The sequence below is a fragment of the Hylaeus anthracinus genome, unplaced genomic scaffold, assembly GCF_026225885.1.
Source record: "Hylaeus anthracinus isolate JK02 unplaced genomic scaffold, UHH_iyHylAnth1.0_haploid 0, whole genome shotgun sequence".
Taxonomy (NCBI): Eukaryota; Metazoa; Arthropoda; class Insecta; order Hymenoptera; family Colletidae; genus Hylaeus; species Hylaeus anthracinus.
In genome coordinates, this window is record NW_026533254.1 from 12,460,448 (window position 1) to 12,487,876 (window position 27,429).

The 27,429-nt window shown below is 34.2% G+C and overlaps 2 protein-coding genes and 1 long non-coding RNA gene across 19 annotated transcripts; 2 read left to right on the forward strand and 1 right to left on the reverse strand.

Annotated features, from left to right (window-relative positions):
- Positions 1-1,278: 1,278 nt before the first annotated feature.
- On the forward strand, positions 1,279-17,971 carry LOC128891629 (serine/threonine-protein kinase WNK1-like). Of its 11 annotated transcripts, XM_054151272.1 has the most exons (23): positions 1,279-1,392; positions 1,460-1,684; positions 2,150-2,284; positions 3,389-3,927; positions 4,062-4,204; positions 5,814-6,075; positions 6,150-6,423; positions 6,502-7,658; positions 7,733-7,905; positions 7,985-8,363; positions 8,447-10,524; positions 10,599-10,824; positions 10,913-11,110; positions 11,467-11,541; positions 12,218-14,472; positions 14,553-14,979; positions 15,062-15,190; positions 15,305-15,682; positions 15,766-15,907; positions 15,964-16,052; positions 16,133-16,200; positions 16,273-16,445; positions 16,550-17,971. In XM_054151272.1, exons 4-23 carry the CDS (start codon positions 3,694-3,696, stop codon positions 17,218-17,220), a joined length of 9,531 nt encoding a protein of 3,176 aa, XP_054007247.1. In that variant the 5' UTR covers positions 1,279-1,392; positions 1,460-1,684; positions 2,150-2,284; positions 3,389-3,693; the 3' UTR covers positions 17,221-17,971. The 11 variants fall into 11 exon arrangements, with proteins under 11 accessions (XP_054007247.1, XP_054007297.1, XP_054007289.1 ...); XM_054151322.1 differs by having other exon boundaries at positions 1,460-2,284; positions 15,970-16,052; XM_054151314.1 differs by having other exon boundaries at positions 1,460-2,284; positions 15,769-15,907.
- Positions 17,972-20,875: 2,904 nt separating this feature from the next.
- On the reverse strand, positions 20,876-22,313 carry LOC128891726 (uncharacterized). 4 transcript variants are annotated; one of them, XR_008460910.1, is made up of 3 exons: positions 22,099-22,313; positions 21,525-21,905; positions 20,876-21,122 (listed from the first exon to the last, which is right to left on the reverse strand). It is a non-coding gene; the product is annotated as an uncharacterized LOC128891726 (long non-coding RNA). The 4 variants fall into 4 exon arrangements; XR_008460913.1 differs by having other exon boundaries at positions 21,525-21,736; positions 22,099-22,289; XR_008460912.1 differs by lacking the exon at positions 22,099-22,313 and adding an exon at positions 21,968-21,982.
- Positions 22,314-23,287: 974 nt separating this feature from the next.
- Positions 23,288-27,330, forward strand: LOC128891678 (zinc finger protein 652-A-like). 4 transcript variants are annotated; one of them, XM_054151367.1, is made up of 7 exons: positions 23,288-23,447; positions 24,393-25,229; positions 25,309-25,512; positions 25,599-25,832; positions 25,902-26,152; positions 26,243-26,636; positions 26,854-27,330. In XM_054151367.1, exons 2-7 carry the CDS (start codon positions 24,429-24,431, stop codon positions 27,127-27,129), a joined length of 2,160 nt encoding a protein of 719 aa, XP_054007342.1. In that variant the 5' UTR covers positions 23,288-23,447; positions 24,393-24,428; the 3' UTR covers positions 27,130-27,330. The 4 variants fall into 4 exon arrangements, with proteins under 4 accessions (XP_054007342.1, XP_054007361.1, XP_054007371.1 ...); XM_054151386.1 differs by having other exon boundaries at positions 26,243-26,573; XM_054151396.1 differs by having other exon boundaries at positions 26,243-26,489.
- Positions 27,331-27,429: the final 99 nt, after the last annotated feature.

The window sequence follows — 27,429 nt, forward strand, 5'->3', positions numbered from 1 at the left end:
CATTTTCGCTAAGGAAAAAGTTGTTTCAAATCACCTCCCGAACCACCTCTTTCAATGTGTTACAAAATTTTTGGGACACCCTGTACAGGTGCGGCATTAGGCTGCAAGGCTTATTTAAAAAGTTCCGCCTTAAACGCGGGAATATTTAAACATGGATAAGAATTTCACTATTCGAGCGAATTGATTGGATGCTATCAGAGAATTGATGAAAATCGGTTTATTCTTCGTGGCCCTCTATTGAAGCATTTAGGAAAATTAATTTCTCAAGGTCACTATTCTTATCCTACCAGTTTGTTAATCTATCGTTTAATCACTTCATATTTCGTAAGGAAGATTAGAGATGTTAGAATATTTTTTTAACAAATTCTTCGTCGTATTTGACGAAAAATAATATTGGTAAAAAAGCTAATACGTATATAGAAAATCTGAAAGTGCTTATAATGAACTGTTTTTATTTTGAATTCATAATTAAATATCTTTATTTTTTGCTGATATTGTATACATATCGACAATTGAAATCGTACAATGAGTCATAGTAGAAATGTCTTTAAGATAATAGACGTTAATCGGTTTTAGATCTGTAATGAGAGCGATAGTCTTTACAAATTATCTTTTAACTTTCTTGTTAATTTACTTTTAGCGATATGTATATCGTGTTCTTTTCCAGCAAAGTCGTACACGTAATTTCCCTCTCTATCATATGGTACGCCAGAGCTTGAAAACAAAATAATTACTAAATTTATATGCTCTAATAAACAGGTCATGATTAGATAATCGTAATAGTTTTAGTACAAAGAGCAATATTACAGGATTTTATTCTGGGTGTACTGGTTAGAGTCAAAGGTAAAGTCTGGTAAGGTCTAACTACTACATACTGTATATCATGCCATACCTTAGACGTGACGCTATTAATCATTCGGACAACCTGTTCAAACTAATTATGTACTGACAAATTATCGAGTAATTGATGACTGTTCAACAAACAATTAATAATATCGCGTCTATCTTATCTGGAGAATTCAATTCGTAGATCTGTGGCAAACTGCAGTAATATTACTTACTATACATATAGAGTTCAACTAATTTTGTAATCTATAACTTATTGTCTAAGTTCGAATGATGTCTACTCGAATAAAAATTACTTTTTGTACCAAGATAAAATAACGATTTCTTTGAATATTATGTGAGATCCAGAAGGAATCATGTTCTCTTTAAAAGAGCGGGGCTCCAATATGCTGATTACGTTACTGATCGAGCATAGGATGATTCACAACCGGGAAAGTGACCTTGACCGGTCAATATTTTCTCTTCTCGCTTAGCGATAAGAATATTTTGAAACGAGTATGTGCCTCTGGTTTTAGTTGTTGTAATTACCTATGTCGAAATGCTTCGGTAAGGTTCAGTAGAAAAAAAAAGAATTCCAATAGCGTAACGATTTATGTTTGAAAATCTTTTTCAGAAGAAAAATCAATTAGCGAGTATTACCGACAAATAAAACCGTCACAGCAGTTTTCAATGAACTGCGATCGGCTTTGTCTGATAACAGATCGTGTTTTGGTGTGTACGCAGCATGAATTCATAACTTGATCATTGTTAACGCATAGCACCGCGAGAGTGCGCATTATTCAGTGAAAAAAAATGGTGGTTATTTGGGTGTAGTCGGGCGATTTTCTGCAACACAAATGTGAGTACCGGCTGACTAATGAATTACGAGTGCTGTTTGTCAGTGCGTCGCGAAGCTAATATGACTGTGTCCATAACGGAGGTAATAAAACTGTCGATAACTGAACGAATAATCCGCATATACGCACGAAACCGCGACACTATGTAGGTATTGTTGTTTCACGCATCTCCGCATGACAAGTACCTTGCGGTCTTCTCGATGCATTTTATCAGTAAAAAATCTGGGATAGGCTCGTGACGTTCTTAAAGGATGAAGAGATTTGAATCTATTCGTACGGCTGGAAGTCTATTGCCGTGGGACAATGTGTAAAATATGTACTGACGCGATATTTTTGGGATAGATGTCACATTATCTTGGTGTCTGGCTATATGCGCGCGTACGAATGTGTGCATTTATTTGATTTACGGTTATATGTGTGTGGTACTTCCTCTTCACCCCGTAATACGCAGTCGTTCCTGTGTACAGCATGCAGTGCAACGATGTGTCCGTGAGATACGTATATCACGGTATATACGTAAGACCTGCTACTTGCTATATACTGTCAACATTTTTCAAGTGACTGTTCCATGATGCTTGACAACATACTGCGTTATTGACGAAGTAAATTTTTTTCCCGTTCATTTTCTTCGTTTAGACATGTAGTCCTGCGGTGGTTCCGTTCTTATTCGAGAGATTTATTAATTTTTTTCCTTGTTGACAAATAACGAAATATTTTGTATGCAACGTTAGATATATATCTGAAGCACTAATTCTGAGATCGGTTGCCCTCACATTTATTGGCAGTCGACGTGATCAACATTTATGCTATCGATGTTGCTAAATTTACACAATCCATACAGCATATAAACGTTTGCAAAACAGGAATTACATAGTGCTACAAGAAAGACCATACACACGCAATTCTGGCTTCTGTAAAATAGATTAATTCAAGGTTTATTGATAGAATCCTATTTCAATCACAATGTTCTTGTGCCCCTGATTTTGTTTCTTTTTCTTTTTTTATTCATAGAAAACAAGCTGTCGTGATTCAGTTTGATTTTTAATATAGTTACCATGCAAATACTAAATTATTCGTATATTTACCATATGGTATGTTTTATATATACATATATGTATATATGTATATGTACTCACACATCTATATTACACATAAGTATCAGCACATATTTAATGCAAACTTTCAGAAAAATTGTTAATGTTATTTAAGATTCTATTTAAAACAAAAATGTTTATTAAAACAAAGAAATGTTATTCTGATCAATGTCAATTATACTCAATGTGGAAAATTTAATTGAAATAGCAATTAATAATTTTTCCTTATTCTTTATCTGGGAAAAAATAGTTTGAATTCATTCTTAAATATCAATAAACCTTTGACATAATATTTAACTACCAATCATTATATTTCTAGTTGCTGAAATTAGTGAATGTATACGATATAATAATATTTTGTTATTTGAATTAAGACAATTATATATCTTCATTTTTAATATAAATTTTTGAAATCTTAATAATTTTTAAACAAATTTACAAACATATAAATGATAGGTAGCTACTTTATATCTTCTAAATTTTTGTACAATATACTTTGGGATTTCTGAACAAATTACTCTTTACTTCATGATTTTGTGTACTAATAGTACATTTACATTTTTTGAATTCATATATTTACAATTCTTATATGAATGTTATTTCTGATTTCAGAATCACTCGACTTGTTTGGTATTAAATATTTATTAAGAAGTTGAGATAACAGAGTATATACAATAAACAAAGAAGAAAAAATTTGTAATGAACAAAAGAATCATAAATTCTGTACGCTATAAATACATTCAGTATGTTATAGTTAGAGGAACGATCTTAATAAAAGACATGAGCTATTTCCCTAAAAAGTAATATGACGGTAAAAGTTTGCATTAAATTTCTAAGAAAGCCAATTTGAAGGGAAAACTATTTAGTAAACGAATAAATTTTATAAAGTGAGCTCATTCGTAAGTTGGTTATGTGCAATGCCGAGATGCTGCAATGAAAGCAAGGCAGTGAGTTCGGTGAGCACCAGTCAGAAACACAATACAGAGGATATTTTGTTAACACAAACTCGTACTTTTACAATTGGAAATCAGTTGGAGTTAGACGACGATCCACCCATTGTTGAAAAATCGCATAGAAGAGTACGGTGCGACTTAAGTCCAGTGCCAACAAACACGAGTACTAATTTGAATATAAAACTTTTGAGCATTAAGGTAAATTTATAATAGATTCGTTACAATTTTCTGTTCCTGTTTTTTTTTTTTTTTCATATAAATCTTCAAGTTTATCATTACACAAATAAACTATTTTTATATCAATGGTTGTAATATTAGAGTATCGATTGTAGGGAGATAGAAACACTCGTCAAGATCATCAGGTGAGCACTGGATCTGGTGGGTACAAAGAACGGGAGAAAGAAGCTAAAAAGAGAGCAGCTATAGGCAATACAGTGCGGGGACTTTTCTCATCTGGCCACAGCAGGCAGGACAGGTATAATGATGTCTGTATCAAAATCATGCTTCTTACATTGTCATTTTTTACATTCTGTCATTTAATTACTTTGCTGTGATTCATTTTTTGCTTCTTATTTAAGTGTGATACATTTTATACAATCGATATATGTACAAAGTGTCTTGCAATGTGTTATACAATCAAGTTGCAGGTGATTCTACATGCTGAAATAAATTGACCACTTTATTCTTGGTTGTATCACTCATTGTAGAATGCTGTGTACATTTCATTAATTTGGAATGCACTTTGCTAAGATTTCCTTGACATATTGTATCATTTTATAAATTCCATTTTCTGGAAAATTATTTTATTCAACTACTCTGTGTTATTAAACATACAACTAAGGATAAAAGTACATGAACTTTCTTAATTTTAGGTTTTCAATTTATTGAATTCTATTTTCATATATAACTGATGCAGTACAATAATATTTCAAATAAAACTACACAAGCACAGAAACTTTTACGCATCTCATCTGTACTGTACATGTACATACCGACAGTATTGTAGTCTGTAAAATATTAAAAATATTTCTTAAAACTATAGGTCCTAGTTAGTGTGTTCAAAGCATTAAGATCGAGTTGTATATATATTACAAAGAAATTCACGTTAAAAATTTGTACATAAGGCCAAAAACTATTGTAGTAGTGAAATTACCTTTCATTTTATAAAGTTGAAAAATTTCATTCAAAAAATAAAAATGTAAATTCAAATATATTTTCAGAATTACTGAGCCTCAGCTTGAAGTATGAAATTTTGTAGATATTCAAAGGTTAGTGGTTATACGATTCAGATTATTGTTATGCTGCAGTGTAAGATTATTCGGTTAGCACATATCACCCTTGAAACACAAAAGAAAAAATAATGTTTCATTGATAGAATTATTATATCATTTATATTATGTTCAGCTTTTAACATTTAAAAATTGCATTATATTCATAGACATGGTATATTGTGTTTCTAATTTAATTTATCATATGTATAAATAATATCTACATGTTTTATGTTTCATCTCTTGCGAGTTTCAGCAGTAATTCAAGACATCATTCATGACATTTTGGCATTATGTAATATAATAATTTCAATCCCAACATGTACATTTAGTACCGATGAGACTAAAAACTTAATTACCATCTCAATTTATATTTACCACTATCCATACTCATGTATGAGAAAGCATTTGAATACAAAACACGCGTGTGTATGCGTATAACATTTTCCTGTTACCCTTTTAGACCCATAAAACATTAATATTGTTTTAAAGTATTAAATATAGTTTTAATTTGCTTTTTTCGGTAGTTGTATTGCCTTGCAAAGATCGAAAATAAGTTTGCTCCATAATATTAAAATGAAGCTTGTTGTCTTTTAAAAGAGTAGCTATGTACAAACATGTAGATCGATTACTTTATTAATGCACTTCTAAAAATTATGGAAGGATCATGTAACATAACTTAGTTAAATTATATATTTTTCAATAAAACAGAATAACGTTTAAAAGACACTTTACTACATTCTAAGAAATAAAAATTGCAGTTTTTTCAAAGGTATGTAACTTTAAAATTACATAGTATCTTCAATGTTGTTTTAGGTATGAGACAAATAGGCAACGTTCTTCAGGCGGAAGTGCCCTGTCAAGTTTATGTCCAAAGCTGGTGGCCAGTGGAGGTGGTAGTAGCCAGGGTGGGATTAGTTTGGCAGTGGGACACTTAGCCTCTCAGGAAGGTGGAGGCTCATGTTCTGTTGTTACTACTCAAAGAATTCATAACCACACACATAATCATAAACGCCAAAGAAAATTGTCTATTGTTTCACAAGCTGGCACTAGTGCTCATAATAGTGGGGACCGAAAAGTTTGTATAGTTTTATATTAATCGCGGTGATATCAATTTTCGTAACAAATAATAATCGTGTACATTTTACTTAGGCATCAAATATAAGTCGTTCCTCTACAACAATTTGCAAAAAACAAATACGAACGCAGAGGAGTGATCATAGCGGGGATTCATTATCTATAACAACGAATGGAGTTGCGAGTAGCTCACCTTCTTCTAAAAAGAAAGTTTTGTCTGCACAGCGTATTTCTGAAAAATCGTCATCTCGGAATCTCAATTCACCATCTTTAGACAATGAAAATGAACGCAGCTTTAGCGATGCAGAAGAAGCTATTACAGCAACAGAAAATGTGTTCAGTATACCAGGTACTATATACATACGTACATAAATTTCATAGTATAAACTTGAAAATATCACGATTCATATTTTATTTTAATATGCAGGATCGAGTTCTACGCCTTCGACGCCAATTAATCGAGTGAAGTCGAAAAAATCGGATGAAGATGAGAAAAGTGTGGAATGCAGTATCAGTGAAGAAGGTGCTAAGTCGTCACAGAATGTATCAGATAGGAAAGTATCATTAGATTCTAGCGAGCAAAAAGTTATAGAATGTTCTGAATCTTCTAAAATTTCAAATATAACAAGAAAAATATCGGCAAATAGTATCGATGAAGAAACATCTACGCAAAATAAACAAAAAGTATTCTCTACATCTTCCATAAGTACGAAATATAGCAGCAGCGAGAACAAAACCGCAAAATCTAAAAATAAGTATGTTACAGAAAAATTAATCGAGCAGCAAAATAGTAAAAATTTAAAAGAGACAACTATGGAAAAAAGTATAGATACGTCTGTAACGTGCACGACTTCAGCAGTTAATATTAAAAATAATGATAAAACGAAACGGAAAATGTCTAGTGATTCTTCGAAAGCTACTGATATCGCGGAAAAGGAAGATGTGACGAAAGATTCTGAAGAAAACGTAAACGAGGATAAAAAGGACATGGAGCAACATGAGGAAGTGGTGAAAAGTTCAAGGTTTGTGACGTCAAAAGTGTCAGAAGAGATAGTGGAAACCGAGGGCAAAGATATGGAGACACAAAGAGGAGACGAAGAAGAAGAAGTGACGATATATGACGAAGATGACAATGGCACCAGTATCAGCGATATTGTTGCTGCACAAGCGCTTCATGAATCTCTGAGTAAATTAGGAAAAGTACCACCTTTAGACACAGAAATGGAGGATGTTAAAGACACGGATACGCAGGATGAGACGAAAATGGCGGATCATTCTCAGAAGGAAGCAGTCGCGCAGGAAGAAACAGTGGAGGGTTTTATTGGTCCTCTACTTGATGAAAATTTTAAAGCGGACGAAAAATTAACGCAAAAAACAATGGCAATGGAAGAAGTTCAAAGTCTATTGCAGAAAGTTAAAATTCAAAACGTCGAAGATGACGATGACGAAGAAAAAGCCATAGGTATATCACCGGATGGCAGATTTTTAAAATTTGAGGAAGAAATCGGCAGAGGCAGCTTTAAGACTGTATACAGAGGTTTGGATACTCAAACTGGCGTAGCTGTTGCTTGGTGTGAATTACAGGTGAGAAAAATAAAATCACGTATTTTGACATGGTGTTATAGTTGTAATACTTCGAAATGCATACTTTCTTCTAGGAGAAAAAATTGAATAAAACTGAAAGACTGAGGTTTCGAGAGGAAGCGGAAATGTTGAAAGGATTACAGCATCCAAATATTGTTAGGTTTTATGACTATTGGGAAGTTACACTAACACGTAGGAAATACATTGTACTAGTCACTGAACTTATGACTTCAGGAACATTAAAAACGTAAGTTAGATTCAAGCATTTTTTTTTTTAATTCGATTACTGTTATTGCTATTCTAATTTGTTGTATAATTGTATACAGGTACCTACGACGTTTTAAAAAAATTAACCCGAAAGTAGTGAAGTCTTGGTGTCGGCAAATTTTGAAAGGCCTTAGCTTTTTACATTCTAGATCACCGCCAATTATTCACCGTGATCTGAAGTGCGACAATATTTTTATTACTGGTACCACAGGGAGTGTAAAAATTGGCGATTTAGGTCTTGCAACTCTTAAAAATCGAAGTTTTGCAAAGAGTGTCATTGGTACGCCCGAATTCATGGCACCTGAGATGTATGAAGAACATTACGATGAATCTGTTGACGTTTATGCGTTTGGAATGTGTATGCTTGAAATGGCTACTAGCGAATATCCATATTCTGAATGCACTGGGCCAGCGCAAATATACAAACGAGTAGTATCGGTAAATAATTTACTTAATATTAATTTCTATTTAATTCTACAGATTAATTACAGATGCTATTAATTCCCGTTTTTATTGTGCAGGGTGTCAAACCACAGAGCTACGATAAAGTAGAAAATCCAGAAGTACGTGAAATCATAGAAATGTGTATTCGGTTAAAAAAAGAAGAACGGCCATTGGTCAAAGATCTTTTAAATCATGAATTTTTCGCGGATGACGTTGGATTAAAATTAGAAATGGTTTCGCGAGATTCGGCTGTAGCAGACACGGAACTATCTCGCGTCGAGTTTAGACTCCGGGTACTAGATCCCAAGAAACGTACCAACAAGCATAAAGAGAACGAAGCGATACAATTTGACTTTGATATCCAAGCTGACAACGCGGAAGAGGTAGCCTCGGAAATGGCTAAATCTAGCCTCATACTCGAAGAAGACGTTAAGGCTGTAGCAAAGATGTTAAAATCGCAAATCACTACTTTATTACGGGAAAGAGAAGAACGTAAAGCCAAAGAAGAAAAAGAACGTCTAGATAGAGAAGCAGACACCACTAGCACGGCCAATGAAAATCTATTGCAACAACAATTATTACTCCAACAAATGCAATTACAACAACAACTGCAGTCAAATATTGGCATTCAAATGCAAGGCCAAGTACAAATGCAATTACAACAGAACCAAATACCTCTTCAGTCGCAACAACAAATGCAACCTACTACACAACAATCTCAGCAACATAACTTGCAACAATCTCAACAACATAACTTGCAACAACCTCAACAACATAACTTGCAACAACCTCAACAACATAATTTGCAACAACCCCAGCAACATAATTTGCAACAACCCCAACAACATAATTTGCAACAACCCCAACAACATAATTTGCAACAACCCCAGCAACATAATTTGCAACAACCCCAGCAACATAATTTGCAACAACCCCAGCAACATAATTTACAACCTCAACAAGTTCAATTAGTTCAACAACAACCTTTGATACAGCAACAAACATCAGTCGTTCAACCACAGCAAGCTCAGCAAATGCAACAAGTACCGCAAGTTTCGCAACAGCAAGTACAATATCAACAGCAGCAGTATCAGCAACAATTACAACAGCAGTACCAGCAACAACAGCAACAATATCCTCAGCATGTTTCGCAAAATTTAACGGCTACTTCTTCGCAGTGTTCTACTCCTCAGACTGTGCAAACTCAACCACAGTTTCCTCAAGTAACTCAACAAATACAACAGCAGCAACATATGCACCAACAACAGCAATATATACAGCTGAATCAAATGAACGTGCAGCAGCAGATGAGTCACCAAATACAGTCGCAGATGCAACCTCAGATACAAATTTTATCTCAACAACAACACGTACATCAACAGATTCAACAACCACAACAAGTGCAATATCCGCAACCACAAGTACACCATGTACAACAAGTACACCAACACGCAGTGGGTTCCGCATCCGTTCAAAATCAACAATTCTATCAACAAAGTACCTCGGGAAATTCAGGATACAACCCACAGCCTATATACCAACAAAACATATCTCAACAAATATATCATTCGTACACCAGTTCCAATCCTCCTGGACACGTTGAAATGTTATCATCCAGTCAACCCACAACCCAAATTTATCCCCATGCAAGTATTCCCGGAAGTTCAGCACCTTCAGCTTCGCAACCTTACATGCAGCAACAATCAGGACAAGTTCAAACCTCCGTACCATCCAACATTAATCTTCAAAGTTCATCATCCGCGACACTTATACAAAGTGCAACGACTTCCACTATTCCAAACATGCAGAACGCATCTACAATTCTTTCAAACAGCGGACACCAATCGCAATCCCAACAAAACGTTCTAGTTCAAATGCAATATCCACAAAATTCCAACGTCCCCACTTCTGTCCCTATGTCGTCTGGAATGAGTGTTCCCGTGCAATCAACGACAACATCGCAGCATCAGCAACATTTCGTTTCAACTACAGATCAGTGTTCTACTACAGAAAGATCATCTTTGCCTAAGCAAGATACAATGGATTCCATACAGTCTTTGCCACCAGATGTACCCTCTAATATTCAAGATCCAATGAATGCACCTAATTCGACTAATGCGAATGTTACATCTCAATCTACAGCGTCGAGCGACGGGTAGGTTTCGAAATTTCAGTTATTCTGAAGGGAGTTACCACTTAAATATTTCATTGAATATTTCGATTTTGTAGAACAACTCAAGAAAATTCTGAGAACGTCACCTCTGAAAGGTGTAGAATAAGAAGATCTGGTACAAAGCGCAAAAAACCTGGTATTAAATTGACAGTTTTGTCTGTAAGCAGTGGTGAAGGGCAATCGGTGACTGTTGAATGTCAGCTAGACACTAGCAAACAAAAAACTGTGACATTTAAATTCGATAGAGACGACATGGTACCTACAGATATCGCTAACAATTTGGTAAGCACCCGATACTACTTTAAATGTTACTATTACAATAGATAACAACAGAAATTTATATTACTGTTTTTTCTTATCTTTATTGCAGGTTGCCGAAAATTTATTACCTCAATCCCAATGTGAAACATTTGTAGAATTGATAGAAGATATCGTTAAACAATTACGTTTGGATCCTACACGGGCTTTACCTTTAGTGGCACATGGTCCACCGGATCAATCAGCCGGTGGTAGTCCAGTTACTAGCCGTCGACCTAGAGATCGTGACCACAGTCTTGATACAGCTAAGGTAATGGTTTTCTTTTTATCGTCGTTTCGTGGAATGATTATTAATAAACCCGAAGATCTGAAATGTTTTCAAAAATGAGTATCGTTAATAGTGTTATTAGTTGCTATTTAAGGATTCGATACACAAAAGTCCATAATACGTATCACAGGACTGTTTTACTTCTAGAGAAACGATCATTAAGAGTAATTGTCGTCAAATTTTTTGAATATTATTTTCCATAATGGAACTATATACTTTATAAATTTCGTGTTAGAATAGCGTAATGCGGTCTTGTGCTCCAAATGTGTATCTCATGACCTCGCAAAAAAAAAAAACAAGGGTATGCATATAATTGGTGTGTATCGTTTTGGACGCAGCAGGTGAGACATGGCTCGCTAACTCGTCAAAGCAGCCACCGATCGTCGTACAAAGTCCATCGTAGACACCGTTCGGTGAGTTCATCGTCCCCGCCGTACCCATTCCCGTTTCCTATATTTCGTCGTACAGTCGTGGACGTTTGTACATCCTTTTTTTATTCACGATACATTGTGTTCGGACGTTTGTGTATCTTTTTAAGGCACAGCAATTTCATATGACGACATTTCCTGTGTTTTATAAGTTCATCCGCATAGGCAATTCATAATACGATCTTTGGAGTATTTAAATAAGGTGATTCATGCTTTTATTTTTAGTGCTCTTAATCCTCACACCTAATTTTTACTCAGAAAGCGTTTCAGGAAGATTATATTTCTTCATTAGAATATGATTCCTGTTAGTACTAATTGTCATACATTTGTATAAATCACTGTATTTCAGAGAGTTCTGTATGTATAAACCCTGAATAATGCAAACTGCTATGTCAACATAGACAAACAATTTTATATTCCTTGAAATAGCATTTATTCGAACAGATTTCGCTAAAGGTAGTATCATTTTGGTATAGATGTTCATCATTTAGATATACGTACTTTTGTTTTCCTTCAAACGTGTTATTTATTGTAATTCTATTTAGGTTATACTTTGTAATTAATTATTTAGTTTAGCTTTGTTTTGTTCATGTGTATTGCAATCATTTCGTGATAAAGCCTATCATTTTCAATTAAGCAATTATATATTATATGTTTCCAGAGAGACGAAACTTCGAACACCTCTACCCCAACAAAATTATTGCCGATCGATCAAATTATTTCTCACATTACGAGTGCCTCTACGGAAAAACAGCAAAATGTCCAAACACCTGACAGCCAAGTGGGTCCTGAAAGTACATCAGCTGAAGCATCCAGACGGTCATCTACCTCCACGCAAAATACAGACACGTTAACGCCGACCAATTTACCAAGCGATCCAACTGATACTCCAGAAACTGTAGTCCCTATGATAAATGCGGACACAGGTTTCGAAGTATATCAGTTGCCCAAGGATGATATTTCTAAGTCTTACCAGAGCTCGACATCGTACGTTCAAAATCAAATACATGACGCAGCTGGAAATCAATCGAGCGAATTATCAAAAGAATCTGTAGTTCAAGATACAACTGAACTTCAAGAAAAGGAAGCAAACAAAGAAGCGCAATCCGACCCCACATCTACGGAAGTGGCTGCACTGACTGCACCACCTCCGATGCGAAAAATTTCTCGCTTCTTAGTCAGTCCTGTAATCGAACAGAAGGTTCTTGGAAATGAAGAAGAATCAGTTACAACTGCAGACAGTACAGATAAACCTAATGTTTTGGCAACGCAACCGAGTTTATTAACACAGTCCAGTGTAGCTGACGAAGGACAATTAAAGCACGACGATTCGGAAGTAAATATTTTAGAAACGCAAGCTGCACCCATTCCTGAAAAGTCGAACGTTGAAACGATTATACAGAATGTACAATATGTCGGGGAACAAGTAGATAATGCTCAACCTTTGCAAACAGGACAACAAACGGTTGGTATTCAAAGTACTGTGCAAGGACAAACGATGCAGCCTATGCCACAGATTCAGCAAAATATTAATGCTATGCAATCTAGTCCACATAGTGTAATTATACCAGCATCAACGATAACGCATCAATCATCTCAACAAATACAACCCGCTCCTCAAAACATCGTGGTTGCATCGCAGAAAGATTTGCAAGCTCAAGTTTCTTCGAACAGCGTCAATTTACAGGGACAGTATCAGAATCAGCCTATACAGTCTAATGTTTTATTGCAACAGCAACAAATTACTGTGCAACATAATTTAACGCAAATGCATATTCAACCTGAGCATCAGCATCAAGGACAAATGCAAACTCAACGACCGTTGCAGCAATTCCAGTCTCAACAAATACCGCAGCAACATCAACAATATGTAATACTTTCCGGGCCGATACAACAGTTGCAACCAACTGCGATTGTAGACGAAAGAAACCGCAGGATTTCTAATATTTCTACAACGTCGAATTTATCTACGGATTCGCAAATGTCAGAAACGGCTAATCTTACAGATGACAAAAAACAATCAATGGTTGCACCTAGTACATCTATGCATTCTGTGCAGCAACATGTTCAACTACTTCCGCAAGAGGGGTCAAATATTACACCTCTTTCACAGACTGTTTTAGAGCCAGTTCAACAACTTCAAGCAGCGCCTCAAAATCTAACGAATGTTCCGACGAACACATCTGCTCCTGTTTCAGTTCCTGCTCACCAAGTCCCTGCAGAAGTTGCTCCAAAAGTTGCACTAAAAACGAAAGAAGTGTCATCAACACTTCCAGACTTAGCACAAAATTTGGCGAATATACTTTCAAATCCTAAATCAAAGTCTACAACGCCTCATTGCTTGACTAGCCACGAACAAACGCCGATTCCAAACGTTGCAACAGCTACAGTACTCGAATATAAGCCTACTCTTCAATCTGAACAGTATTTTCAACCTATTCAACCCGAAGCAAGTCAAATGCAAATGCCATCGCAATTACAACATAATTATCAAACAAATATAGCGCAGCAAGGAATTTCACAAACGTTTCAAATTACTCAGCAGTCTCATCAAACACAAATACCTTCGCAACAAACAATGCAGTTGAATGCAGCTCAACAAATGGATCCACAGTTGCAAATGTCGCAACAAGCTTTTCAAGGAATAGCGGTTCAAGCGTTATCCTTGCAAGGGAAGTGGGTTCCTGCCACAAATCAAACTATTATGCAACAGACTGTACCAATAAGACTTACTCAACAAACTGTACCACCATTGCTACAAACTGTCCCTACACAACAACAAATTATACAAGATACACAACATTTAGAAAGTTTTCCTACACCTGATCAGTCTCAATTACATTTAAAACTCCCAGATCAACAACTCTTGGGAAAAACAACGGAAGCTGAAAATCAAGATTTAACTAACTCTACTGGGTGCGTACATTGCAGTTAAGAAAATAAATTTTTACAGAATTCTATAGTTTATATAATTCTTTATTTTGTTTATTCATTAGGCGCATTAGTACAGAATATCATCTACTATCGGAAACCGAGAATTCTAGCCACGACGTAACTCCTGAACACACGATCGTTGAATCTGTAGATTCAGGATTATTTACGCAAAACCAGATATTACAGCAACAACAGCAGCAGCAACATCGGAAACTTAGTCAACAAAATTCTTTAGACAAAGTCTCAGATGCAACTATTGGGACAACTGGTCCAGGTGGGACAGGTCCACAGACGATAGCGGATCTCCACCAAAAACTTGTGCAGCTAACAAATCAACCGTCCGAAGCACTTAATGTGGGCACACCACCTATAAGTTATCCAGCCACCCCTCATAATCATCAAATAATAGGAGGATACGATGCATATATGCATTCTTTGCAGCAGAAGCTTGTTAACATTGGTATGCCAATCTCAACTACGCATGGAATTGTAAGTATAAGTTATTCTTTAAAAATACATAGCAAATTAATCATTTGATGATTATCTTATTAATACAAATAATTCATTGTAGGGACCTTTATCGCCTCAGACAACAATACATTCTTCAACTTCCTTAGCCGATTCAAATGTTACAACAAATGTTGAAAATTCCGTTTTAGGCCATGAAACCTCCATTCATCAACTTGCACTGTCTCAAACCGTAAGTTTCGTATTAAAAAATTAAAAAATACGACTAATAAAAAGTAATATTATAAATTTCAAATTTGTTTATTAAGTAGTTTTCTTATTATTGAAAATCATCTTATGTGTGTAGCATGTAGATTGCTCTCTCGATAGTCCAACGCCGGGAGTAGGTCCTTCGGGATCGGAAACCATGAGTCCTAGTAAAGAGAGTATAAAAGTTCGAACGCAGAGGCCTGGTTCTCGTCTCCAGGAACTAGAACAGGAATTAGCAAAGATTCATCACAGAGGCTCGATTCTCTCAACAGCTTCTCCACAACCTTTGACGCCGCCCGTCTCTGCTATTACTTCTACTCAAATGCAGCCATCGTTGCAGTCTACTCAAAATTTATTAACCACTATTCCACCCGTAACGACTGTACTTGTTGCCAGTGTTACCCACAGTGTCGTCACCTGCCGCTCCGACACGAACACCCCCGTGCTAACAGAATCTCAGGATAATGCTTCTGAGGTATGTGTACATTTAAATAATTGCGCGTCAATGTCTACGATAATAGATTTCCGAAAAATAAAATAACTGTGCGATTTTGATAGAAGGTTAGTACAACTCAACCTGTTAGAAAAATATCAAGATTCGTGGTTTCCAAGGTCGCAGGTCCTCCAAGCAATGCTGCCACATCAACTCAACAACACCACACCGAGGATTCAAAGACTTATCACGCGGAGGACGCACAGGGTAAGCATTCTTGAGTATACATTTTCATTGCTTAAATATTTTAAATAATTTCTTAGTTACAGGTACATTGGTACAAGTAGTTCATAGTCGCGAAGGTTCTATTCCACCCACGCAACCTACTCAACCCATTAATGCTCCTTTAGAAGTGAGTATCTCAATTGCAAATATATTTACTATCAAACACATTAATAATATTTTAACGAAACATCGATGTATTACTTTCAGCCAATGGAAAAAGATGAAAGATTTTGGACATTGACGCCGAGCGAAGAATATCAGTTGCTCATAAAAAAGTAGGTTGATTTCTGTAAGAGTCAAATGATCACGTTTTACGAGAATTACGAACTAATCTGATTCTTCTGTAGGCAAACAATGGAATTGGAGACATTGCAGAGAAGACACAGGGAAGAATTGGAACGTTTCCAACAACATCAATTACAATTACTGATTCAGCAGCAACAACAAGCAAGTGCACTTCATCAGCATCATCATCAACACCATCCGGTACTTTATCACACCGTCGCGACTAGTCTGGCGGGTGAGTAATTATTTTTCATTTGCGATCGATTTTTCATTAATTCGTATTATCCGTACAATTTCTATCGTCTGTTATAATGATGTGATCTTTTTTATTTAATACAGGACAAACTAGACTTCCAGGTACAGAAGACTATTTAATGTTTAATACAACGCCTCAAACTCCATTGCAAAAAGCATCAAGTAATTATCCAGACACCGATGAAACGTTACGATTAGCTATGCAAAAATTAAAGCAAACTCCTTTGCAACTACAACCGCAGCAGGCGACAGCTGGAATACCACACGCTTACGTTATTCCAATTCCAGTAGTGCCTTCTGAAACTATGCAAAATATGCCCTCGCAGCAATCCAGTAGTTATACAAGTGAAGTAGGAGAATCGTTTGATTCAACGCATAATTCGGCAATTATAAATTCAGCTCAATATCAGTTCGCACCTATTATACCGGATGGAACGAATATTGCGGTGTCCTCCACTGGATCATTAGTCACGCCTATTCCAATATCGAGTTCGACGGGAAGCGGGGGTTACATCCAATATCACGAGAACCAACCAGTACCAAACTTTCAAACTTTTAGCTGTACACCACACGGCGGTTTCTTTTTACCAGCTGGCTATCGACTAATATACGCTCCACCAGGGGCGTCTCAGTCTCAACCAGCTACGCCAGCCACTCCGCACATAGGAAATTCTCACGACGGTACACCGCCAGCAGAACCGTTACATACGAATACTGATAATTCAACTGCTCCTCCTTCTCATACCGATCAATAACGTAACTTTCAGCAAACTATATTCTACTATTTTGAATTTATTCGTTCTCGTAATACATTCTTAACTTAACTTGTTGCCCTTATCCACTAGGTATGAGATCATACATTATCATTACAATTGTTATCCTAATATAGTTTTGCTAATACGTATATTGCTACCCTCGTTCTCGCGGGTGTGTATGCAGGGAAGACGCGAATGAAAGTATTTAGGATGTATATTCGATATTGTAACATCCACGCGTTAATCGCTAAAATATTTTCGCTGTATAACCGCGCGAGCATTATATTAACATTTGATATGTGCCTCGCAGCAGACAAAAAAAAATCAATTCATACGCGGAGAATATTTTGAACGAACGAATTAAATTTCTGAACGAGAAAAAGATAATGAAGAATGAATTTACATTAGAGGCCTTTACATGTACTGTGCTTATAATAGTTGAATATCCTTGTTTAGTAAAAATGCTTATCGAAAAACTTATTCTGCTCTGAATTCTTTAATAGCACAGTCTACATTAGTACAGGCCTCAGCTAGTCTTACGACCGAAATGGCTCACAGCCATTCTGCTCGATGTATATGTATAACTGTTAATGTATACTGGATGCTTTGAAGAAAGAATGTATGTTCATGTGTGTATGTATATGACTGCAGGAGTCAGATGGAGAAAAATATGATTAATATAGTCACTGTTATGCTTTAATGTATTTCTAGCGATTTTACCTACTTCTATTAAAAAAGTCATGTGTTACTAGTTAGCAGTCCCATGTATCTTATCTAATATTATATCGACTACTACCTTTTTTTAGACTCCATTATCAATATTTTTGTTATCGCATATTTAATTTATCGAAGTTTCAAATAGTTTCCCAACAAAATTGGCATTTCATTTTTAACTTGTTGGAAAATATGTTTACATTGTCCATTCCTTTTGAATCTTGTAGGAATTTTATTACTTTACAATTTCGTTTCTAACGTTTAAATTATATCTAAAAATGTTGATGATAATCATCCTAGGTATTGAGAGTCTAATAAAAAAAAAGCTCAATAGAAACATGGCATGGGTTTTAAAATTTATATTCGTTTTAATGATATCAGAACATGAAATCATTTAATGTTTGGTTCACATCCTAGGAAATATGTTTTAAAGTTTCATCTGTGCTATCACATATTGCATTTTGCAATATAGTTAAGAATAGCTTGTTTGTATAACTACAAATATTACTACTGTTTATTGATGATTATAATGTTATCATTATTTCGTTCAAATAATTGCAGTCCGCGTCGCTTTTAATGTTGCGAGTTACTACTGCTTCTGACATGAATTTATTGTTGTCAGTATTACAGTTACGAAAACTATTTTCAAACTAAATATGAAATTTTTCTTACGATCTCCAATAACTATTATACAGTTCATGATCATGTACAGATCAAGTTCATACATTTTTAAAAGTTCTTTCTTACATGCATTACTTGTACGTTTTACATACTATAATTTTATTGTGTTCTTAAATTTTTCTGGAAAACAGAATAAATATAATCACCAATCCTAGTATCCAGTTAATCCACCTGGTAATAAATTCATGTGGCTGTTGAACGAAACACTATAACAGATGATTGTGCGTATTTCTCATGGAAATACATTACAATTATTCTTATATAGTTACTTTTAAATAAATTTAATAGATAATACTCAAAAAGAACGTGTAACTTGTAATACTTAATTGTACATACATTCATTTACTGTTAGGTGGATTGGCTTTTAATGAAGATGCAGTTTCTATGATCGATCATTAATAAAAGCCGACTATTTAATTTCTTTTTATATAAACTGTGTTTAGTGTAATGATTTACAGTGATATAGTTTGGTAAATATTGTTCTTCTTTTTAATTTTACAAGCTTATTCATCAAACGCGATGAAATACGAACAGACAATAGATTGAAAATTATTTCATTAACATTGCAATGAACTATGTCCTTCTAAATATATTTTGTATAATATGATTTTAACTGTATTTAGTATAACAATAATACGATTGGAGTAATTTTTTTTGTAAAACATTCTTATTGTTTTACCAAAGAGTACCAAACAGTACTGTTACATATGAAGGAACAATTCAATATAAATTCATCACAATTCTTTTCTACCAATATGGCATCTAACTTGATGGAATTGAACTTAGTATATTCAAACTTAGGTATCACGATATATTTTTCAGAAAACATGACAAAAAAAAAGACAAGTAAAAGATATTTTGCTACATTTTAAAATTCACACACACTTTAGTACATATTGATGGATCAGAATTCAATGAACTAATTTATTCAAATTATTTATTTCACAGATTCACGTAATTAATTGCAATATATATATATAATCAAATGTAGACAATTTGTTGATTTATATATATTGTATGTATCATATAAGTACATTATTTTAAGCTTATAAATATGTTGCATGATATTTTAAAAATGCAAATGTGAAAAACAGATGTTCTCACATTATGAGACTATGAGTTACTAAGGACTTGTTTTAAATCATACCAAATTTTTTGCTCTTTCATACGTGATCGTAAAAAAGACGATAATCTTGTCTCGTAAAAACAAAATTATCAAATTTATCTAGAGATTGTAATGTTAAAAAATTACTTTGAGTCAAGATTAAAATTCAGCGATTAAAGACAAAAAAAATGTATGTAATTAATACGAAGCGTATTGACTTGAATTCTTAAATTTCTTGTATTAGTATTTAGTTATCTTGCTTATAATAAAAATGAAAAACATGAAAATTGTTTATATAAAAATAATCGAAGAGCTTTCCTGTGCTGACTAGTACATAAGTTCATAGATGCTTTAAGACTTGTGTAAGCTGTGTTGCGTGGGATTCTATGAGAAGTTTTATAAAGACTGATTAGATAAAAGATGCATCAACATTCAACAAGTTGCAAATCGATGTAAAATTAATTTAAATCCTTTACTTATGTAAAAAGGAATTATAATTGACAGAGGTATATGAATTTTCGTTGAAACAAACTTTTTCATAATTTTAGTCAATTAATGCAGAGGAACTTGGAATGATTTATATGATTGTGCTCAGAATGATATCATCTTCCATTCCTTAATGATGAAATAATTGCATTAAAATATAGCTTATGATGTTAATTAATGCATTGTATATTTGTGAAAATTTATGAATATATTACGTAGACAACAATATAAAATTTTTTAATTGGTATAGTAAGTACTATATCTTGAATTAATACATTTTATGTTACATAATTATTTTTAAACGTGCAAAAATATAGACATACAAATCCTATTGTGTGAATTCAATTAGATATATCAAACACGTACATTACAAGTAGCTATAATCCAAATGAAACAATTAAAGAATTTTATTTATAAGCATTTATTTTTTGAACTTATATTTTTCTTCACATTAATTTAATGCACATGATAATCTTACATCATATGGTTTTTACAATTTATACCTATCTTCCATTTCCTTTTTAGTTCTTTTCTATTTTATACCTTACTTAAGTGTTATATCACGCTACCAATGCAACTAAATATCATTGGCATACAGAAATAGCTTATTATAACTTGTATATATAATGTAAAACTATAAATATTACTCTTATTATTATCAGATATTGATTACAGAAAAAAATAAATGTACTACTTTTAAAATGATTCAAGTAATCGCATAATTTCTTAAATGTTTATTGCAAGATGAGCTATAAACATTAAAAAAATCATGCATTCTTTGAATCGACTTAAAAGTATCTAGTTCATTTAAGTTTATTAGTTCCAAAGAAATTTTTATGAAAATGTAAAACTTTAAATTACTCAACTCCAGTCATTTGAAACATTTTCTTCCTTAACTTTAAATGTGTCAGATATCCTGTAATTCAAATGAAATGAGTTACTAATAAAGTACACAGAATAATTCAAAGTAATATATTGTATGTATATCATGTATGTATGTGATTTGGTAGCTTGTCCGAGCACTCAGCTTCAATGGACCATAGGTAATATATTACTTAAAATACAAAAATTGATTAGATGAAATAGAAGGTGAAAGTAGCTATTGTAATATAGGATCTATAATTGATTATTTGCAATAGGAGAAAAGTGACTTTACTGTTCCTTTGTATCTTTATTATTAAAAATTATAGAATTATCAATTCACGCTAGGTTGAATTACTACAAACTTCTTCACAATCATAAATATTAAACTATATGTCAAAGTACTTTTCAAGTAGCGAATCGTACTTAATTAGAGTCAAACGTATAATATACTTACTATGTGACGAATTCCGGAGAGGCATGCAATCATAATGGTTGCAAAAGGTTTCGACGTCGTGCATAAGCACCCATGCAAGCAAAAAATCCAACAATTCCGATGATCAATCCGAGAATCAGTGCTAAGGTATCTCCGAAATCAAACCCTGACGAAGCCGTCGCAAAATCAAACGTCGCGAAAATAGCGAGCAGGGAGTAAATCCACATCTTTTACTATAAAAAAAATAGCTGTACTTAAACGTCGTAGTAAATAACCTTTACGACAATTCGCTCTGAATAAATACAACACTTTTATACAACATTCACAGGTCTCATATATTCGTTAATATTATAGCTCACTATGAAGCTCTTGCTGCTTCTTTCGTTTCACATTATTGTCACACTGCACAAAAAATGAAGAACGTTTACAATTATCTAATTACTCAAAGGAAACGATTTATTTACTAGTAACGCGTCGATACTATTTTGAAAATTTTATGGAGCAAAACAGTATTTCAATTTGAGTACGATGGATTAGAAAAAGTAAAATAACCTACTCGTTACTTAGAAGGTATATTATGCTATAATATACGCACCTCTAATGATAACTGTTCGAAACTTCAAATCGCTTCAAACTAATCGAGATAATGTCGATGTGAGATTGTTACAGAGTTTAATAAACTTAGGATATATTATTACGCATATATTAGGGGATAGAATAAGTTTGCGTAAAATGCAATAATTATGACATTGAGACTTAGTTTAATGGAAATGCAATTATTTCATTCCAAGAATCGTGTGGCTCGTCTTAGAACACAAAAAAGTTGTCTTCTGTAAGAGACAATTTATAAAGCATAATTTGTTTATTCGTTTTCAATTACATTGCATGAAATGAATATCATTATTTTTTTTCTCAAAACTAAGAATTTTCTAAAATTCTGTCTATTTCTCTTATAGAGAATTTTTAATCATTTCCATGCAACATCCAGCATGATCCAGCAGACAAATGGGCAAACCCACATGCCTACGACGAAAGTCCATTGGTCCACTGTATTTCCAGTAGCGTATCATAGACCTAGCATATATCTACTTGACAAATGTATTTTAAACATATCTTTACTTATAGTGTTTTATTTGATATCTTTACATATTTTCTCTTATTAACTCTCATTCCAGAATCCTAATTATTAAAGGGCTGACAGCAAAGGCGATATTTAACTATAAATTACAATGCGAATACTCAAAGAAAATTCTGTTATTCTCGATTTGTTTAGTGCTACAAAGTACTAAACTCTTCAAAATACTCGTTGGTTCTCAACGTTTAATTAGGTTCGATAAATTTTAGTCGAGCCTTTCGAAAATAGTGAGCCAATCAACAGACAAACATACAGAATGTCCTAAAAATGTTGTAACACCTTGAAAGGGGTGGTTCGGGAGGTGATTTGAAACAAGTTTTTCCTTAGCGAAAATGTTGTCCGAGGCTTTGTTGAGGAGATATTAACGGAAAACACTGACCAATCAGAGCGCGAGTATGCCGGTGGAGAGGCCGCGGTAGCGTATGAGCGTGGCCGCCTAGTCGCTCCAACGGTATCCGCGCGTTCTGATTGGTCAGTGTTTTCCGTTAATATCTCCTCAACGAAGCCTCGGACAACATTTTCGCTAAGGAAAAACTTGTTTCAAATCACCTCCCGAACCACCCCTTTCAAGGTGTTACAACATTTTTGGGACACCCTGTATATAATCGCCTGTCGTAGAATCTAGGTTGGACAATTTGTGAATGCAGCGACACAACCTAATAGTGACGTTTAAGGTTCAGCTTCGTGGTGTTTAAGGTGGCGTCACTTGCTTGCTGGGGAAGTATAGAGACAGATATACTAGCGCGTATCGACCGAGCAAAAACAATTTTTTCCAACGTTGCTTACAATATTTCAACTATTTACGACAGGTACAGTGAACAAAATTGTGCACATTGTTGTTCTTTCCTTGGCTCATGTTTTTCCCATCTTAACGTGTTAACGTGTACCTTTTCAAGGAGATAATCACTGTCGTTTTGTAGCCATTTTGCTATCCGTTGATAAATGCAAGACATTTTCGTACCGACAGGTGAACCGCGTACTTCTTGTCACATATAAAATCTTATGGTTTTATCAGGATACTTGAAACGATCATTTTAATGTAGAAATCATTCCTTCGAAGCCGCAATATCATGTTAATGGATTTCGTATCTATAAAGAATGTGTACGAAATGCACGCTCGATGCAGAATCCTCGAATGCCCGTGTAAATCAGTTTGAAAAGAAGTATGGATGAACCTGAAGGACGAACACATTTAGGATATACTCCTCTTTATTAATATTTTATTAATTTTGTTTTATAACCGTACAATTGTAAATATTGCTCATCTATAAATGGAATTAATGTACGAGTTATATGTAGGCTCTCTACATACATAGAAGTAGATAAACAGAAAAGATGCATTTTGTAGTTAATATAAAGTTTATCGTTAATAAAAGGCTGCATGTATTATACTCCTTATAAAGGTACATCCTATCTTTTAGAAGATCTCGAGTGAATTAGAATTGTTTTAATCATTTAAGGTACATACTTTGTCAACCGAATGTAGACTTTATAAAGTTTATTGTAAAAGCTATTGGTTCTCTTTCTATCCAATAGTAATAATCATTTGCTTATATATAATATCTTGTTGAATGCATAGTTATAATATTAATTTTTGTACATTGGTATATAATTGTATGTATGTAATATGTAAAATTCTCTTATCAGAATAAATAATATTATTTGTCATCTTTCAAAATTATATTATATATTATATATTATAAAATTATATTATAGGTTGTACCGTAAATGTATAAAGTACACTCTTTTTTAAGCGCCACTTGGACAACAATATTTAGTTCAAATCTACTATGGAACAGTCCCACGAAATATTAGATACAATAGAGACCAACAGTAATAAAAGTGTGATAGAATTATTAAAAAAAGCAATTTCACAAGAAAACATCATAGTAGAGTCAGAAACTACAGAAGATTCTGAAACAACTGAAATAGAAGAAATTATAGAAATAATAGAAGAAGTAGAAGAGGAAAGCGAAGAATCATTGGAAGCCGATGATCCTCTGAAAGGAATCAGTGATAAAGATGATGAAAGAAGTACAGAGAGACTGCAAAATGATCTGTATGATCGAAGTTCTGAAATGGAACTTTATGGTTTGGAGGAAAACAATTCAGTTGTGAAACCACACTCTGAGAATGAAAATGAAAGAAGATATCGTTCTCATATGAGCAGTGGTAAACAAGTTATAACATATGATGTAGATGAAGATTGGCAAGATGAAGATATGGATGAGGAGGAAAAATCTGAGCAGGATTCAGACACTATGGATCATTGCATAGAATATTTACGAGGACAAAGAACACAACACAGAGATAGAAAATCTATAAATAATCAAACAATTATTTTTCCTTTACAAACAAACAGATCAGAATCCCGAGATAATGTAGAATTGCCTGACAGAACAGAGAAATCTAGGTTAGGTCAAGATTTAAAAAATAATGTAAATAATGATGAAAATGTTGATACAAGCATAAGTCATGAAATTGTGAAGAATGTTGAAAATAACTTGCTGTATACTGTCCTTGGTACAAAGAAACAAAACACTGTCAAAACACTGCAGGTTGACAAGCTCTCAGATGCCCATTTCATTAAGGTTTGTACAGTTTTTATATTAATAAGATAAAAATTACAATTGTTAATATTACTTCTAAATATAAAGTCCTTATTTTTAGATGGAGCAGTTGGATGAAAACACCATACCAATCGAAGGAACGATTTATTACGAAGGAGACAACATAGAAGCCTTATATGTTGCACAATCCGTAGATGATAACGAACGTTATCCATACAATCCTGTGCCAATGGAACAAGATGAGCAAGCACCTGAAACGGTTCATTCGGATGCCAATCAAAATCCAGAAAAAGAGAATTCTCAGGTATTATTTCTGAAGTGAAAAATTAAAAATATTTTTCAATATCATATAATTCTAGCATGATATAATTTCGACTAATTTTATTTTAGGACCAAATATTTTTACACGAAGACGAAGAGGGTCAGCTATACTTCAAAGACGACACTGGGACTTTACAGCCAGTATATTTAACCGAAGATGGACATTACGCTATCGCTGAAAACGGTGTTGATCCCATTAGCCGAGAATCACAAGCTAAATCTCAACAAAATGCTAGACAAATCAAAGAAGAATCGTATGTTCTACCAGATATCGACCCCAAGTTCCCTCCCAGTAACACACAGGTATTTTCAATAATTTCTGCAAAATGTACTCGACAGAATTTCCCTATTTTCATTTTTACTACCTTTTAGAACTCTGCAGTGTCTGCTAACGATCTGGAAAGTGAGGATAATACAGTGACCATTTCTCTAATCATATCCGAGGATGAACACGGACAGAAACGAACACAAGTCATTATACCAACAACAGATAATTTAAAATGCGATATTTGTAATAAAAGTTTTAAAACTTCTTTCCAATTACTTCGACACAATAGACTTAAACACGCCCGTGAAGAAGATGTTACAACAAGAAACTTCCCATGCGACTTATGCCCAAAAAGGTGATTTCTTGTGAACAATATAACTTTCATATATCTATATATGTTTGTTTTACGACTGAAAATAATTGATTCCTTTTATTAAAATTGTAGATATCCAGATCAAAATTCTCTAGCTCGTCATAGAAAAACTCACACTGGTGACCGACCGTTTCAGTGCCTCGAGTGTCATAAAAACTTTCCAACGTCTACCGCTCTACGTCGGCATTTAACGCTTCATAATTCACAATCTCGACCTCTTCCGTGCATTTACTGCGGTCGTCGCTTCGTAGAGAAAGCTAGTCTGGTCAAACACGAGCAGTCACATTTGGCTGACGATCAGCGGAGCCACACATGCGATGTATGTCATAAATCATTCTTACATGCAACTGATCTGAGTCTACATAAAAAGAATCATGATCCCGATAAGAAATTTGACTGTGAGGTTTGTGGTCGAGAGTTCAACCGATTGAACAATTTGCAGAGACATATGATGGTACATCAACAAGTACGTATGATAAATACGATCTTAGCGTTTAAATCTTTCGGGTCTCGTACGAGAAAAAGGTTCAATATATAATTTGACATTTCTCATATTTTCTGCAATTTGTCGCATCACGAAAAATATTAATATAATTCCAAAAAAGATTTTCCATTTCGAAAATTTTTTTTTAATACGAACAATTCATTATTGTGACACGTTTCTTTTTATTTATGAACTTTAGCAAGGAGCAAACGAGGAAATACTCTCTTGCGACGTGTGTGGCATCACGTACAAATTCATGAGCTCGTTGACGAGGCATATGGTGACGACGCACATGAATCCAGAGAAACTGAGACAACAAGCAGCTGAACAACGGAGGAAACGGGAGAATAACTATCGTCGTTATTTAGAAAATCGGAAAATGTACGATACGCAACATTCGGGGGGATTCGTCGCAAAACGCAATTACCAACATAATACGCGTTCGCTTAGTGGTAGTAACGAGGAAGCGGCCTGATTTGCATTTTTTAAAAGTCATTCGACTATCGAGAAAAGTACCATGATAAAACCGTGATTTCCAAATGAAAAAAAAAGAACGAGAGAAATAGAAGGAAAACAGTATGATAAGTCTACGCGTGATGTAGTGGATATTCGTGTATCATTTTACTGCTATAGCGACAATAGATGTGCATTTAATTTAATAAATATATAAACAGTGTATTATCTTAAATGTTCGTGTACCTACATATCTTTACAAAAATTCATGAAAGATTACTTGTGTGTGCGTGTGTGCGCGTGCGCGCGCGTGTGTATTCTA